This window comes from Berghia stephanieae, chromosome 8 (assembly GCF_034508935.2).
Source record: "Berghia stephanieae isolate SIO BIC M18660-M18661 chromosome 8, UCSD_Bste_1.3, whole genome shotgun sequence".
NCBI lineage: Eukaryota > Metazoa > Mollusca > Gastropoda > Nudibranchia > Aeolidiidae > Berghia > Berghia stephanieae.
Genome location: NC_088367.1, coordinates 52,024,630 through 52,041,721, shown reverse-complemented (window position 1 = coordinate 52,041,721; position 17,092 = coordinate 52,024,630). Strand labels below are relative to the sequence as shown.

At 37.1% G+C, this 17,092-nt stretch overlaps 1 protein-coding gene across 1 annotated transcript in view; it reads right to left on the bottom strand.

Moving 5' to 3' along the window:
• The window catches only part of LOC144978853 (AP-2 complex subunit alpha-2-like), a 33,112-nt gene extending 16,020 nt beyond the window's left edge, over positions 1–17,092 (bottom strand). Inside the window, exons 1-16 of the mRNA XM_078925422.1 lie at positions 16,957–17,092; positions 15,849–15,934; positions 14,797–14,865; positions 13,560–13,702; positions 12,975–13,168; positions 12,575–12,704; positions 11,843–11,944; positions 10,057–10,165; positions 7,916–8,138; positions 6,975–7,071; positions 6,066–6,203; positions 4,749–4,856; positions 3,639–3,713; positions 3,032–3,129; positions 2,184–2,313; positions 824–925 (exon numbers count right to left, since the gene is read on the bottom strand). Coding sequence (XP_078781548.1) covers positions 824–925; positions 2,184–2,313; positions 3,032–3,129; positions 3,639–3,713; positions 4,749–4,856; positions 6,066–6,203; positions 6,975–7,071; positions 7,916–8,138; positions 10,057–10,165; positions 11,843–11,944; positions 12,575–12,704; positions 12,975–13,168; positions 13,560–13,702; positions 14,797–14,865; positions 15,849–15,912 — 1,782 coding nt within the window. The 5' untranslated portion in view covers positions 15,913–15,934; positions 16,957–17,092. The remainder of the gene's footprint in view (positions 1–823; positions 926–2,183; positions 2,314–3,031; positions 3,130–3,638; positions 3,714–4,748; positions 4,857–6,065; positions 6,204–6,974; positions 7,072–7,915; positions 8,139–10,056; positions 10,166–11,842; positions 11,945–12,574; positions 12,705–12,974; positions 13,169–13,559; positions 13,703–14,796; positions 14,866–15,848; positions 15,935–16,956) is intronic.

Here is a 17,092-nt window from a genome sequence, read left to right as displayed (position 1 = left end):
GGTCTATTCCAAGGGAAGACTGGAATAACCCAGGCGTCAGCCGCAGAGCAGTGCCGCAAAGTGAGCTAGGGCGATGTGACTTGCTCAGGACCACACAACGCAGCGGCGGGTGATTGAATTCAGTACCTTTCGGGGTCGAAGCAAAGACCGTACCCCTGAGCCACGCTGCCCCTAGGCTACATAATTTTTTTTCCCGACAGTGAGAGAATATGAGTGAAGAGAATTTTCAAAGAACTCAATTATGCGTCGCACAAAGCAGGACTCGAACCAGGGACCTTGTGTCATAGCACAAGACCACATAGCCACATAAACATCGTTTCATAGACAAACATCCATCCAACATTCGATATATCTGATCATGTTAAACTTAAATTCACTTTTTTTGGCTTCCACAGCCCTCTGACATAATACCAGTTCGATGTAACAAGTCACATATTTGCCTTCCTCCAACAGACAATACAAATCTATCAGTTCTGAAGCTGACTACTTCTTCTTCTTCAAGTACCAAGTCTGTGCCAAACATCAGTGATCATGGTACGCCAATCATCTCTCTGTTCAGATAACCTCAAAAAGCGAATATTACTCTTCTCTTTCTTTGTCGCCCAGCTGTTCAAACTATTCAGATATGTTTTTCTTGGTCTACCTAAAGTACTCTTTTTATCTGATGGTGACAAAAAGTGAAAAAGGAGGAAAATGAAGACCAGATTTTTTTCTTATCTGTACACAGTAATCCGGATCCGAACACTTTATGTTGAATGCAAGTCATTCTAAATTGAGAATAAAACTCTCCAGATATAAAAAGAGAATACAATAAATGTCTTACCAAGACATCCGTGGAGGCCACTGTACTCAACTGTAGATACTCGATACATCTCTGTTGTAATTCAACGTCGGGATTACGAAGGTTGTTGTCATTGCCCAATATCTGATCACATGAGACAACAGAATTTTGTTTTGTTATGGATTACATTCTTATGAAGATTATGAATACTAGAACGATGATGATGATGATGATAATAACAATTTAAAAAAAAACAAACAAAAAAGTAATAATAGTAATAATAATAATAATAATAATAATAATAATAATAATAATAATAATAATAATAATAATAATAATAATAATAATAATAATAATAATAATAATAATATTTAATTTAACGTAAGATTGGCACAACTGCGTTATGTGTAACTAATGTCTCCACTGAGATTTCCATTACAACAATGAGCCCATAAGGAATTGGGTTATCAGACCTGCAAATAAGAGCATGTCGTGTATAACACATCAAAGGATGTGCATCCTCTAGAGTTTTGTTTGGTGTTTATCAGCCATACTTATTTCATTTTAACGATTCACAACCCATCAGTAATTAAAAGTACTCATTGTTTTCTAATAACGCCATTATGAAGGCAAATTTGAGAAATGTTGGACCAATTTGAAGGCAAATTTGGGAAATGTTGGGCGATTTTGAAGGCAAATTTGGGAAATGTTGGGCGATTTTGAAGGCAAATTTGGGAAATGTTGGGCGATTTTGAAGGCAAATTTGAGAAATGTTGGGCGATTTTGAAGGCAAATTTGAGAAATGTTGGGCGATTTTGAAGGCAAATTTGAGAAATATTGGACCAATTTGAAGGCAAATTTGGGAAATGTTGGGCGATTTTGAAGGCAAATTTGAGAAATGTTGGACCAATTTGAAGGCAAATTTGGGAAATGTTGGGCGATTTTGAAAGCAAATTTGAGAAATGTTGGACCAATTTGAAGGCAAATTTGGGAAATGTTGGACCAATTTGAAGGCAAATTTGAGAAATGTTGGACCAATTTGAAGGCAAATTTGGGAAATGTTGGGCGATTTTGAAGGCAAATTTGAGAAATGTTGGACCAATTTGAAGGCAAATTTGGGAAATGTTGGGCGATTTTGAAGGCAAATTTGGGAAATGTTGCCAATTTAGTTCCTTCTATAGTATGATTGATACAATTTAGTGAGAATTAATCATTAAAACGGCCGTCTAAAAACAATAACAAAGAGCTGAGTGCCGTCAATTTCATTCCTTCTGTACATATACAATGACTTTTAATTTCTATAAACCACCATTTCGAAGGAAAATGAGCTTTTCAACAGCGAGTAGTAAATTTGGCCCTGACAAGTCCGTCAAACGGATAGTAATGTGGTTTTTTTACTCACATCTTGAATATTTGTCTTAATCTCTGGGAACAGATTGATGAATTTGATGTAGGTTGAGAGCAGGAGTCCACGGGTGTTGGGACTGCACAGGTGATATTTGGTGTGGAGGAGTTGGAACTGGACCAGGGGACTGTGGGGGGAAAACATCAATCAAAAATAAATAAAGTAAAAACAAAGAGAAATAGAAATCAATCTGCTGCTTTCAGAATCAAGAGGATTTGGTTTGGGTACACTAATATTAAACTAAGACAGATGATTATAATAAAAACTTTTGAGAAAAACAAAAAACTTCAGACATTTCTTAAAAACCATGACGCTGCTTTAGTTTAATAGTACTGTTCACAAACAAATTGCTCTTGTGCCTACCTATTCTCATTGTGCATCTGTGTTGTATATCTCTCTGCACTTGCACAAGTGTGTATGTGTTTGTTTATTTATTTATGTGTGTGTTAAGCATGTGAAAACATGTTAAAGTACGTTATCTAAAAGCTCTGACAACTAAAGGAAGCGAGTTCGTAACAGATTTGGCTAAATTGAGCTTAAATTAAATTGAGATTTTTTATTTAGCACAATCTCTACTAAACATGCTCCAAGCGCTTTACAAGGGGTCTGTAGCCAACAGCAACACTTAACATGTAGAACCAGACATGCCACCTGCTAGGCGATATTACAACGCTGTTTAACGACCAGGTACTCATTTTACACACAAGTACGTCGAAAGAATGTGAGTAAAGAGCTCGAACCGATCCGAAAGCGAGTGTCATACCACAAGACCACATAGCTGTACAATAATAATCTATCACCAAAAAATGTCAATATTATTTAGAGAAAACAAAATGATGCTTTACCTAGAGCGAGGATCCCCGGCAATTAAGTTTCCAAATTCACCCAGGATGTATCCTCCAACCTTGACCATATTCTCATGACATGCTGGAGCCTGCAAGGCCTGAAACAAAACAACATAAATAAACAAATAAAGAAACAAATTCTTCACATTATGAGATGTTTTCCAAAGAATTCTGTATTTTCAATGTCTCTGATATGTCTTGGAACTAAATAATTGTCAGACAAAGCATGAAAGAAAAATACAAGGAAAAAAAACATCCCAAAAAATCAGGAGACTTTGACTGAGGATCAAACCTCAGACCCTCTGATTACTAGTCAGATGTGCTACCATTATGTCTAAGAAGAAAGTTCCAGAAAAGGGGTGCTGAGCATTCAAACAAATAGATACTTGCTGAATTTGCAAGTTTATTTTGGCTGGGCACTGTTGATGGAGGGGCTACCAAAAACGTCAACATGACCTGTCTGTAAAAAAAACTGGAGTTGAGATTTTATCTAATCATTGTTTTCCAATTTTCAAGGTTCCAGTAGAATGATTTCCTTCTCATCTAGACACAAAAAAAGCATTTAGACCTCTACCCTTATCACATCTAGTCAACACGGCCATCTTACCTCAAATACTGTCTTAGCGGCGTAACCTTGGACATCGTCTCTGTTGATGACAATCTGGATAACTCTGTACCACACCTGGCAATACAAAATCATGGAAAGATCAGAGAAGAAAACCCTCAGAAAGCATGACATAAATGTTTAAGTTGAAAACCGTTAAAAAAAGGTGATAATCCAACACAACAGAAACATTCCATGTTAGGATTTGTACTTTGTTATTTTGAGGCTGTTATATTCATTTGGACACATGACTTCATATGAACAGACTGAAATAAGATCACTAAAAGAAACTTCTGGAAAGGAAATCCGAGTTTTGACATCAGATGATGCATATCTAAGTCAGGCCATGTCAAGTCTGTAAACATTGCCTCAATCCTAATGTTTTGTTTGTAATAAAACTTAAATTTGGCTCTTGTTTTGGCAACTTTTTTAAGTTAGGTGATTACCTGTCACTAAATTCTCTAAACAGACTATAACACACATAGTTTTACGAAGTTGTACAACTGATATTACATCTAGGCTGTGTTTACCCACTTGACATTGAAACCCACATTACTAAACAATAACAATATTAACAATAATAACAAAAGACGCAGGAAAATATTTAGTCGATCTGATTTTTCAGTAATGTGCGGCTATGTGGTCTAGTGGTATGACACTGGCTTTTGGATTAAAAGGTCCTGGGTTCGAGCCTCGTTGCCACATAGTTGAGACCTTGGAGAAGGCTGTTTACTCACATTCACCTTACTCAGGTGCAAAATGAGTACCTGGCCGTTAACAGCATTTTCTCTGTCCGAAAAAATTGTAATATCGCCTAACAGGTGTCATGTCCCGTCCTAAATGTTAAATGTTGGTTGTTGGCCAGGGACCCCTTGTAAAGCGCTTTGAGCATATTTAGTGGATATTGCCCTATATAAAAGCTCCATTTTAGAAAAAAATATTTATTTAAAATAGGTAAATAGGTATTTATGTTTTTATTGTTTTTTTGTTGTTAACTGAAGTGCTTTGGCATTTAAAAAAGTTTTTTTTTAAGCTGCTCAATTAATTTTTAGTGATGACTTTTTACAGTCAAACCATAGTTGTCTCCCCTATCACTCTAGCAGATAGACTAACCTCCTCACTGACGTAGTCTCCAGCTATCCTGATGAGGTTCAAGATGACATCCACGTACCAGGTGTAATCCACTGCGTACTTCTCTGCCAGAATGGCCACTTTCAACACCTGAAAACCAAGAACAACACATCATTATTATCATTACACCGGATACAACCCAGAAGCAGATTATTATTATTATTATTATTATTATTATTATTATTATTACTATTATTATTATAATTATATTGTCCATTTACAGAAAATTTATCACAATCTTCAAATAAGATATAAAATAAAATTAATAACAGTAATAATTAGAGTGATAATAATAATAAATAACAATTATAAATTTTTTTAAAAGCTCAACAATAATAATAATAATAATAATAATAATAATAATAATAATAATAATAATAATAATAATAATAATAATAATAATAATAATAATAATAATGATAATAAAAACACATAATAATAATCTTCATCCTAATCACGAGACAGCCAAACCAATCCCACACGAGACAGCCAAACCAATCCCACACGAGACAGCCACACCAATCCCACACGAGACAGCCAAACCAATCCCACACGAGACAGCCAAACCAATCCCACACGAGACAGCCACACCAATCCCACACGAGACAGCCAAACCAATCCCACACACGAGACAGCCAAACCAATCCCACACGAGACAGCCACACCAATCCCACACGAGACAGCCAAACCAATCCCACACGAGACAGCCAAACCAATCCCACACGAGAGAGCCACACCAATCCCACACGAGACAGCCAAACCAATCCCACACACGAGAGAGCCACACCAATCCCACACAAGACAGCCAAAGCAATCCCACACGAGACAGCCAAAGCAATCCCACACGAGACAGCCAAACCAATCCCACACAAGACAGCCACACCAATCCCACACGAGACAACCAAACCAATCCCACACACGAGAGAGCCAAACCAATCCCACACGAGACAGCCACACCAATCCCACACGAGACAACCAAACCAATCCCACACGAAACAGCCAAACCAATCCCACACGAGACAGCCACACCAATCCCACACACGAGACAGCCAAACCAATCCCACACGAGACAGCCAAACCAATCCCACACGAGACAGCCAAAGCAATCCCACACGAGACAGCCAAAGCAATCCCACACGAGACAGCCAAACCAATCCCACACACGAGACAGCCAAACCAATTCCACACGAGACAGCCACAGCAATCCCACACGAGACAGCCAAACCAATCCCACACGAGACAGCCAAACCAATCCCACACGAGACAGCCACACCAATCCCACACGAGACAGCCACACACCATTTCCTCCCTGATGGAGTAATCGGCAGACTCCAGGTATTCCAACATTTCTCCTACAATCTCCTCGGCATTGCTTCGGTCACACATGGCGTACAACAGGTCCACAGCTCTCTGTCGCACACTCACGTCTCTCTCAGTCTGGTGAGAAAAATTCCAAGAGGTTGTCAAGAAACGAGTAATAACATCATAAAATTAGAACACGTGACTATTTATAAAAAGTCTTAATTCCGAATAAGGAAACAAAAACAAAAAGAATATTTTATAAAACAAAACAAACCCATTCAACCACTTGCTGGTGATTATTCATGCAGATAAAACTGTTGGATGGGTAATTTTATGGTTAAAAAGTCAAAACAGCAAAGAAAGAAAGAAAGAAAAGGGAAAAGACAGAGAGAGAGAGAAGGTGGAGAGGGGAAGAGGTAGATAGATAGATGGATAGATAGATAGATAGATAGAGAGAGAGAGAGAGAGAGAGAGAGAGAGAGAGAGAGAGAGAGAGAGAGAGAGAGAGAGAGAGAGAGAGAGAGAGAAGTAGAAAAAAAGAGGAGAAAATATAGAAAGACAAAAAAGGAAAAAAAAAATTTTAAAAATCTAGCATTATGATGATATAAGCTATAGTATATTCTTTTATAAATAACACGTCTTTGAAAGTTTGATAGGAACCCACGAAAAGACAGAATTCTTCTTCACATAAACCAAATGACACAGATTGAATAGTTACCCTCTGTAAAGCGATTTGAGCACATTTAGTGAATATTGTACTAAATAAGAGCTTAAGACTCAAGTATACGCCGACCGAGGCTCGAACCATGGGCCTTCCGATCCGAAAACGAGTGTCATACGACAAGACCACATAGCCACAAAGGGTCCACCAAACGTGTGATATCATGACGCCATTTCCCAGCTCACCTTGAGGGCAGTGATGACTGTATCTTGGTGTTTCTTGACAGCTTCATGAGAGAATTCCGAGGTGGCCAGAAGACACATACTTTCAAGAGCCAAATACCTGAAAGATTTCAAAGGAATAAATTGATGATCTGGACTGTCATTGGAGAAAAGTCGTCCTTAAGAACCATTTGGCCCATGGAGCCAGAGTTTATCCCAGTTTCTATAGTATGAAACGGACAATAGCAATTACTTGTCACCCTTCAGATAGGACGCTAGTCTATAGCAAAGTACATTCCACCAGATCTAATAGACCCAGCTACCCATTTACTGCTGGGTGGACAGGGTGGTCGGAAAAAAAAAAAAATCCCGACTACACCCTGTACCGATCTTGGTCCCTTTGTGTGTTAAGCGAGTGCTCTACCAACTGAGCTATCTGGACCTCATTGAAGAGCCCTGGACTAAAAGTACCAATTCACACTTTTACTTTTACGATTTTTCAGCCAATCAGTGATAACCAGCTTCCTTACTTTAAGGCTTTTCACACCTCCTGGAACAGAGAGCATCAATGACACTCCTCTATCGACACTGGATGCTGGTTTGGAAAAGTAAGAACATGTTAGAGTGAAATGGAACCCCACTTGTAAATGTGAAGTTAAAAAAACAAAAAACAAAGTAGTCCTTCAGAGCCATTAGGCACATGCAGCTAGAGTTTATTCCAGTTGCTATAGAGAGACATGGACGATAGCAATTGCTTGCTACCCTCTAGCCGCTCGCAAAGTACTTTCAACCAGATCTAAAAGACCCAGCTACCCAATCACTACTGGAGAGTCGGATAAAAATCTCGACTTCACCCAGGATCAAACTCAGACCCTTTACGTGTGATGCAAGCGTTCTATCAATTGAGCTATCAGAACACCAGCCCTCCACTCCCCAGTAAATGGATAAAATTGTCCATAATTTACCTCAGGTTGGTTTCCTTGTGTTGTAAGAATTGTCCCAGCTGATTGCAGGCCCGCACCAAGAGGTTTGGATCCGAGTCCATGTGGATGATGAGGTTGATGGCCTCAAACAACACGGCGTTTTTGGCATTGGAGTGCTGAACCTTCTTGGACTTTGGAGGCTCCTGGGCTTTGTTGAGGATGGTCTCCAGGCATTCCGTCAGACGTGTGCGCACACTCGGATCCTCTGGTGAGCAAAAAGAAAATATTTTTAAAAATTTATTTATTTTTTGGCTCGCTGTTTGTTTTGTTTGTTTTTTAAGGGTTTTACAGCGCTTGCAACACATTAAGGTCATATCAGCGCCAGTAAAAAGGAAGAAAATGGGATAGTAAAAAGTTCTAGAATTACAATTAAAGCACCCAAGAAAAAGTAAGACAAAGGGGAACTGAGTACAAATAGGGATCAGATGTAGAATTCCAAGAGCATACCACCAATGTACTTAGTCTGGGATCACCTATAAGTATAAGTCTCATCCGGACACAAGCACAAAATCCAACAAAGAGGAATACACTCAAATGCGTACATTATACATTCAAAATAACAAATATAATAATACATAACAGAGAGATGATTTACAAGGAAAAAAAAATCATCTCCCCAAACAATAACTATGCATTTGAATGTTTCCCTCCCAGCCAGGACAAAACCAAGTAATCTCATTCCAAGACAAAGACAGAAAGCATGTTGGAAAACAGACATAAGGGGATAGAAGACACAGTATGTACCTCCCTGCCCACTATGAGAGGTTAGGAACCCCACCCAGTATTTGGCTCGTTCAAGTCCACATTGAACGATGTTCATTCATATATGTTGTTGGTATCACCTAGATATTCCAAGCACAGGATTTTTTTTCTTTTCCAAAAGCCAAAAGTACAAGGGGAAAAAAATAACAATTATTTTGAATGATCTTTAACAGGGCTGCCAAGTTCAGAGTCAAAATGAGGGACTTTTGGAGCAGATAGAAGGACGGAATAATAGGATCACACACACACACACACGCACACATACACGCAAACACACATACATACACACACAAATACACACTGCCAAAATTTAATAAGGACAGTAGCCGACTGTATTCAATACCACTACCAATTGGATGTAGTTTAAAATATCTCGGTCATTGACCTCACCTATTGGAAGTCATATTATCATAAAACCTAGGTCATTGACCTCCCTATAATCAACTACACATCAACTACACACACTTTAAAAGGCCTAATCAGACGCACAATATGTGTGTTTATAGAGGATGATGTCACAGTCATATCCTCCTAATATTAATAACTAACAACTGGGCCAAAATGCAGGACATGAGGCGGTAATGCGGGACAGTCGTCCCAAATGCAGGACTGGACTGACTTCCCTGCTTTAAGTTCCATTGAAACGATAACCAAGCGATTGGTTCTTTTCATTGCCATTCCAAGATCCTATTACTCTCACTTACACAGAGGATGAGTCAATTATTTCTAGACAGTCGACCTAGTTTTCAACTAATGTATTTATGGTTTTTGCTGAAAAAGGCTTTGTGCCCAGAGAAGTTCCGTGTTTAGCATTTTGTTGGGGGTTTTTTTTTTAAAAGCTGTTCACCATGATGCAGTGTTGTAAAGTAAGCAATAGGGGCTGGTGGAAATGGAAGGCTACCCCAATCCCCCTTGCCTTCCTGATGGTCTGAACCACGGGTGCCAGCAGGAAGAAGTGCTGAAACCTGAAACTAAAATCTCGACACTTTGCCAAACCTGAAAATGTTCCTACTGAAAATGCGGCCTAAACGTTACTCTTATTTCATCACTGTTTTTTATGCTATTAGGTTATTTTACTCAAAACAGTGAAACCGGAGGTATTTGACTTAGAGATATCGTGAAACCGGAATTCCGGCTGAACCGGAAAACTGGCACCCATGGTCTGAACCGGTCAATCAACTCACAAAAATATATTCAGCGATTGAATGCATTATAACACTTTAAGTAGCAAAGACTTGCTACCCTTTGGATAGGATGCTGGTCTCTCACAAAGTATTATCCCATTTACTGCTGGGTGGACAGAGGGGTCAGAGAAAAAAATAATTTCATTGCACATTAAGTATCAAAGATGCCATACATACCAGGGGGTGGGTAATTCTGCAACAGACGTAGCAATTTGACAGACAGCCAGGGTGCTGGTACAAAGTAATAGGTGTAGTCCTGGAGGTCTGTGTAAGACGCTGTAACAATCTGTGTGCAAAAAGACAAAATGGCTATGACGATGATAATGGCGATATTGATGATGATGCAATTTACAATAAAATGTCCTCAAAATGCTTTACACGATTTCCAAAGTCAACAGCAACACTTAACACGTAGGATGAGACATGACACGATTTTTACAATTTACAAGTTTTTTTTTTGACAGATTTTTGTTTGTTGCTTTAGGTCTCTTCCAACACAATTGAGGTTATATGAGAGACCGCTGAAACAAAAAAACAAGCAATCTAACAAAGATAGTACAAATGTAAATCAAAATCATAACCTAAAGATATCATAAGCTAAATTATAAATAACCAAGAACAAACAGGCAGAAGATTTACAGAAAAAAAATATCCCCTGTCAAAAATACAATCACAAACCAAAGAAGCAGGATAGGCTAGTAAAGAGAAGAAGAAACGACATCACTATCGGATCGTACACCCATGCGAACATCATAGGTATATGATTCAAGGGTGATGCTCCCATCCAACCACCCGCTTTTTTTGACAGAGATAACGCTGTTATTGATCAGGTCATCATTTGACATCTGAGTACGGTGACACAAGCATGAGTCCATCTTCATGTCTCATATGTACGGTGACACAAGCATGAGTCCATCTTCATGTCTCATATGTACGGTGACACAAGCATGAGTCCATCTTCATGTCTCATATGTACGGTGACACAAGCATGAGTCCATCTTCATGTCTCATATGTACGGTGACACAAGCATGAGTCCATCTTCATGTCTCATATGTACGGTGACACAAGCATGAGTCCATCTTCATGTCTCATATGTACGGTGACACAAGCATGAGTCCATCTTCATGTCTCATATTAGTGACCAATAAATAATAACGTGAAGTTGAATGTAAGCTTCAATTTAATTACAAAAACTGATCAAATGAACGTTTCGGGTTTCCCCTTTATCAACAAAACAGGATGATTGAAACACCACATCTTCGAGCTTCGAGCTGCAACATTTACACATATTTGTGACCAAGACAGTGTTCCATCTTGTGGACCTTGATACTTACATTGGAATTTTAAACCAAACTTATTTCATTTGAGTTAAGTTAACTTCCTTTATAGATGGAAAGAAATTGACAGAAAATTTTATAACAAGTTCTCACTAAATTCTATCAATCAGACAATAAACGTTTAAGGTTACACATAGTTTTGTGTGTTGCTATTGTATATCTGGCTGGTGGATGCTATTACCTTAGAACAAAACATCCATTGCCAAGAGTAAGTTTTTTAAATTTAAAAAAATTCAGCTTCAAAAAGAAAAAACAATAAAATTGTATTTTGTTATTTGATTACTGTTACAGCAAACTCAATTTTCAAAATCTAGTTATTTCTGACAAAATACAGAATTGACGTGCGGCAAATTAAGGAGCAGGCACTGGTGTAAGACACAGATCCGAAGAAGTGTTTATGGAACAGTGCCAGATTCATCAGAGAGAAAAAACAAGACCAACAAAAAAAAAACCATCCTGAAAAATGTGCCTGCCTCAATTGAGGATCGAACTTCAGACCTCTTAATTTTTTGGGATTTTTTTTTTCTAGTATTTTTCTTTCTGCTGTGTCTGACACTGCTCCACACACACACACGTGTTCACATCTTTAGGGTTAGCGCGCTGTGTGTCACAGTTTGTAACTTACACGACTGAGTCTGGACACAGCTAAGGGGACACAACCCTTGTATTCCTCTGGATTCTTCTTCACCAGAGCTTCAATCAGACTAGTGGCCGAGGTGACAACACCCTGAAAATGGAAATAGCAGAAAGATACAAAATGTTTAAAGAGTATACAAAACAACAGAACTGCGTAAACACCTTTAAATTATTAAAACTTATTGACAATGAAAGTTTGATGCCGGACTACATCATTTTCAGAATTTTGAAATGTTATTTAATAATCCTGAGACCAAATTGTTGCTGTGTGCAATGCCTTATCCACCCAGGCAATTCTCCACCCTTTTTTTAAATTAACGATAAGTCATGAAATGCAAGCTTCAATTTATTACACACATGTCTTGTTTTGTTGATAAAGGGGAAAATCGAAACGTACACATTATCTGTCTTCGTTCAGTAAATTAAAGATGAAAAAGAAAATTTAAATAAATAAACAGTAATTATGAACGTTAACAGAATTGTTTTTTTTTCTCTCCGACATACAGTAATTTAGTCACGTTAATTTAAAAAGTAGAGTACTCTCTGCCAGATCAAACAAAACCAGGAAAAAAAATCATTACTGGGAGGAGAGGATGTTCAGAAAATCTTGACTCTCCTTGGATCCATCCGGGTCCCTTTGCATACGAAGCGACTGCTTTACCAACTGAGCCATTCATTTATTAATTCATCATAAAACTCTGAGGTGACAAAAGAGACGTACCATGTGTTGGTCGTTGAGCAAATGTATAATTCTAGAAGTCCATTCTCCAATGGGAATCATGTCTGGCGATGAACGAAGCAGACGCAATAAAGTCAAGCCTGCGCTTTGCTTCACAGAGTCAATCGTATCACTGAAAGGAAAATATAAAAACCCAATATGAAATGACTGTACTTTTTTGTTTTTGACAGAGATTGTACAACATCACCTTTGTCTATGAGAGGAGAATAATGCCATAAAAATCATCCGATTAAAAATTTTAAAAATCATAAATCTCTTTAATAATCCTGAGATGTAAAAAATTTGAAACTTTGAGACGATAACAGATAACAATATTTTCAAAGACAACTCAAATCTTTTTCAAATAATTCACAACACACACACAGCCAAAAGCAGAACATACCCAGAAACAAGAAGTTTAGGAATGTCCGATCCAACAGCGTCTGCCATCTCTCTGGAGCCAATGTTGGCCATGCAGTGCAGGGCCAGGTTGATATGGATTGGGTTGCGGCTGGTCAGGTCATTCTTGATGGACTGAATGACCAACTTCATCAATTCACTACTGGCACCGACCAGAACTGAGATGAACAAGTAGCCCTTGAAAGGAGATTTAAAAACAAAACAAACTTTGAGCATTTATATCAAGAGCATTATCCACTAAATAAAATTTAGCTGAAATTTCTGACATGTTGGAAAACAGATATAGTGGGATAGAAGATACATTAAGTAAGTGCCTCCCTGCCCACCATGGGAGCAACCAGATAACGTCAATATTGAACTCCCCTGGATCAACAAACAGATTAAAGTGCTTCAATAAGACTGTATGATTGTTGTAAATGTTTAAATAATTCAAATTTTATCATGCGTATAATCCTTAACAAAATGCGTAAAGACGTACAATGAATGCAAATGCGTAAGAAAACCCATTTTTTATGGAAGGTTAACTCCCCTGGAAACCGTTTAGAGGTGCTGGGTTAGAACTACTTACAATTTGTTTTTCCGTATACTTGTTGGAGCTGAGCAGGTTGACAGCTTCCATATGACCAAAATCAATGTCATGGCCCAGAAGGAAAATAAAAAGTAGTTTACACACATACTTCTTCTTCTGGTATCCGTCCAGTGTCTTATCACCTATAGGATAAAAAATGATACATATCATAAATAGATAAATTCATTCAGTGTCTTATCACCTATAGGGAAAAATAATAATAAATATCACAAATAGATCAATTAATGAATGTTTTTTTAAACAAAGAAAAAAACAAGAAATAATTGATGATGAAAAGAGAGTGTAAAAATTAAAATCAACTTACAAATTTGTTAATAGTAATACTCTTAGTATGCGGTGCAGAAAATGTTCACCAGTTTTTTTCACCATAGTAATCATACTCAATTATGTGTAACCTTTACAGCTTATAGTCTATTACTCTTCAAGAAAATGTTGTGATCTCTTATCAGCTCTCAGGCTGTCCACAAACTAAAGTATTTACAGTATTTATATTGCGTAATCGTCACTAACCATGCTCAAAGCCAACAGAAACACGATTAAAAATTAAGTGCATGATGTCAACCTCACTCAATCTATAAAGTAAAATGAACATTCCTTGAAAAAGCATCAAACAAATTCCTTTGTTTTATGAAGTCTAAAAATGAAAGGGATCATCTAGAAAAGTAAGGGTCAACCAGAGCAAAAATATACTGAAATTGATGGACAATAACTACAACTCTGGAATATAATGTTGCATCCTTGGGTAAAGCACAACTTTACACACATTACCCCACTCCACTTCTGTGTAAGTAAAAGAGTCTCCAACCACGAAAAGTGACAAGGTGTAACGTCATATAATTCTGATCTACAACTACTTTATGATCTAGTATATATCCTATTTTATGTGAAAATTTATACTGTTGTATGTCGCCATTTGAAGGCCTTGTGACCACATCATTTATGTGATAAACAATCTATATTTTTAATACACACACATCGGTACACAAATTTCCTTTATTTGGATGAATAAAAGTATTAAATATCATTACTATTTATAAGATTGACATTTTAACCCTGACAAAATGGGAATTTTATTCTAAATTCAGTATTGATAGAATAAATGAATGCATTGAGAATCACACTGAGCTGAGGGAACCAAAGCAAATACACAATACAACTGTTGAAATTTATAATTTCATTTCAAGCAGTAGATGGGAGTTTGGTGGTAGTTGCTCACCTTTGAACTTGGATCTGATATTAGCCAATTCTTTGTTGATTCTCTTGATTTCTGCCTCCTTGCTCTTACCTGTGGGCAATGGCAATGATGAATAATGATAAATGAAAGAATGAATGAAGGAATACATTAATTATTTATTGTCGGTAAAAATACATATCATGCACACATCGTTTATTCATAACAACTAGTAACAATGACAACAAAATATAAAAGTAATAATTTGAAAAAATAAATAATGATGTATAATATATTCTTAGTAAAATCTGCTTTAAAATCAGCAAGTCATTTTAGGCATTTCACTGATATAATAATTAAAAACAAATACTTTTCACATATAAATTAAATACTATATATAATATATAAAAATTGATGTCTCATTGTTTCATTAAATATGAATATATATACAACAATTTGCATCATTGTCAGGACACAAAAAAAAAAAAAAAAAAAAAAAAAAGAAAGACAACCAATAAATAAACAGGTGGTTTTCCGATTGAACAAGACTATCATTGCCCCAATGATATTCCATAATGTACCACCAACTGGTGGGTTGTTCCATAAATCAGAGGTAAAGCACGATCTATCCCTATTCATCCACACCCCTTGCAATGTACCCAATTCCTTTGTTATCATTTTTCTTAGAAATGACAAAAGAAAAATTAGAAATATGTTCAATTTTGTAGGAAATGAACCGACAACAGGGATGAGATGTTGACATACAGTTGGCAGCACGATTAATGAACAAAAAAATATGTTTATACTTTATGAAAAAATTTTTAATTTTTTTATGAGAGAAAATTGAATCTATAGAAAACGCTGTATGACTGAGTGCCAGAAGTGACTATGTTCCAAAACACCACAATTCTAAAAATAGCATCACTCAAACCACCAGTCCTAGGTTCATAATATTTATCAATTACTAGCATACTTAAACCAATTACTGTTTCCTCAAGTTATACAGTCGCATTTTGATTATGAGTTGAAAATCCGGGGGGAGGGGGGGGGGGGGGAACCCCCATTAATTTAAGCAGCATTTTATGAACCAAACTTACAATTTCTGATATCCGATATGAAAACGGCAAGACCACGCATGCCATCTCCTTTGACAGTCGGCATCTTGACTCTTCTCTCTCAAGACCTGGAAATCAAATTTTTAAAATTATAAAGCATTGAGGAAAAAATACCAATCTTTTGCTACACATATTGAATTATTCTACAAGACAATTTATATATGTTGTAATCCCATGATTGTGTGTGTGTGTCTGTGCGAGTGTGTGTGTTTGTGTGTGTTGTTATGGTGCACTAATCTCAGACTCTTCAATACTCTATAATCTAAAATTATTCTCAAATATTTTGCCCTTTTTAAACAGATTCGGAGTCAATCAGTCTTGGAGTTAAGTTGGGGGAGTTAGTCAGATATCTTTTACCGTCCCTGTGATATCAATTTAGGATTACAACCCCTCTTTTCCATGGTCAAAATCAAAACTTTGACCTCAGGATTTGGGATATTTTGGCGTCATCCGAAAAAAAATATAAAGGTATAGGAAGGTCGTGATCCACCAAGTAACCAAGTCAAGCTCAAGATAACTAAAACTTTTCAAAAGGCCACTCTCCTCACTTAGTAGTCTAAGTCTAAGTGAGAGAGTGGCCCTTTGAAAAGTTGAATTAGTTCAGACTTCAGCTCCAGTTCCAACCTAATTCTTATCTTCTTTCTCATACTAATTTTATTTATGTATATTCAACAAAATCTTTATCATCACGAACCCTTTCAACTTCAACATCAAAAGTTCAATTCCCACTCACTGAGTGAGGCTCTCAGTGAGAGTGAGTCACTCACACACACTTCCACTTCGATTTCATATTGATGACCTGGTCGTTCATGCAACCACTCATTAAATAATGAACGTACAATAACAATGTGATGAAATGAATAGGATGCTGATGACAGCCGAGATGAATGTACTATTTATTTCGCCGATTAATTATGAATAGTAGCAAATGGAAAATAACCGGTGGAAGTGGATGTTTTCTTGTGCCCGCCCCCTTTTCACGAACCACTCTCTTTTCAATGCCTAATATAACAATAAGTAAAGTTAGCACAAAAAGAAATATTGGATGCTGGGCAGTGTGAAATCGGGATTTTCAAAAACTGACCCTTACCTCAAAATGACCTTAAAACATACAAATACAACCAAGTACAATAAATGTAGGAAATACTAGATCGCCAAGGATTATCCACGAATGGCCGCCATTAATGATGATCACATCCGAAACGAGGCAGAGATACACCCACTTC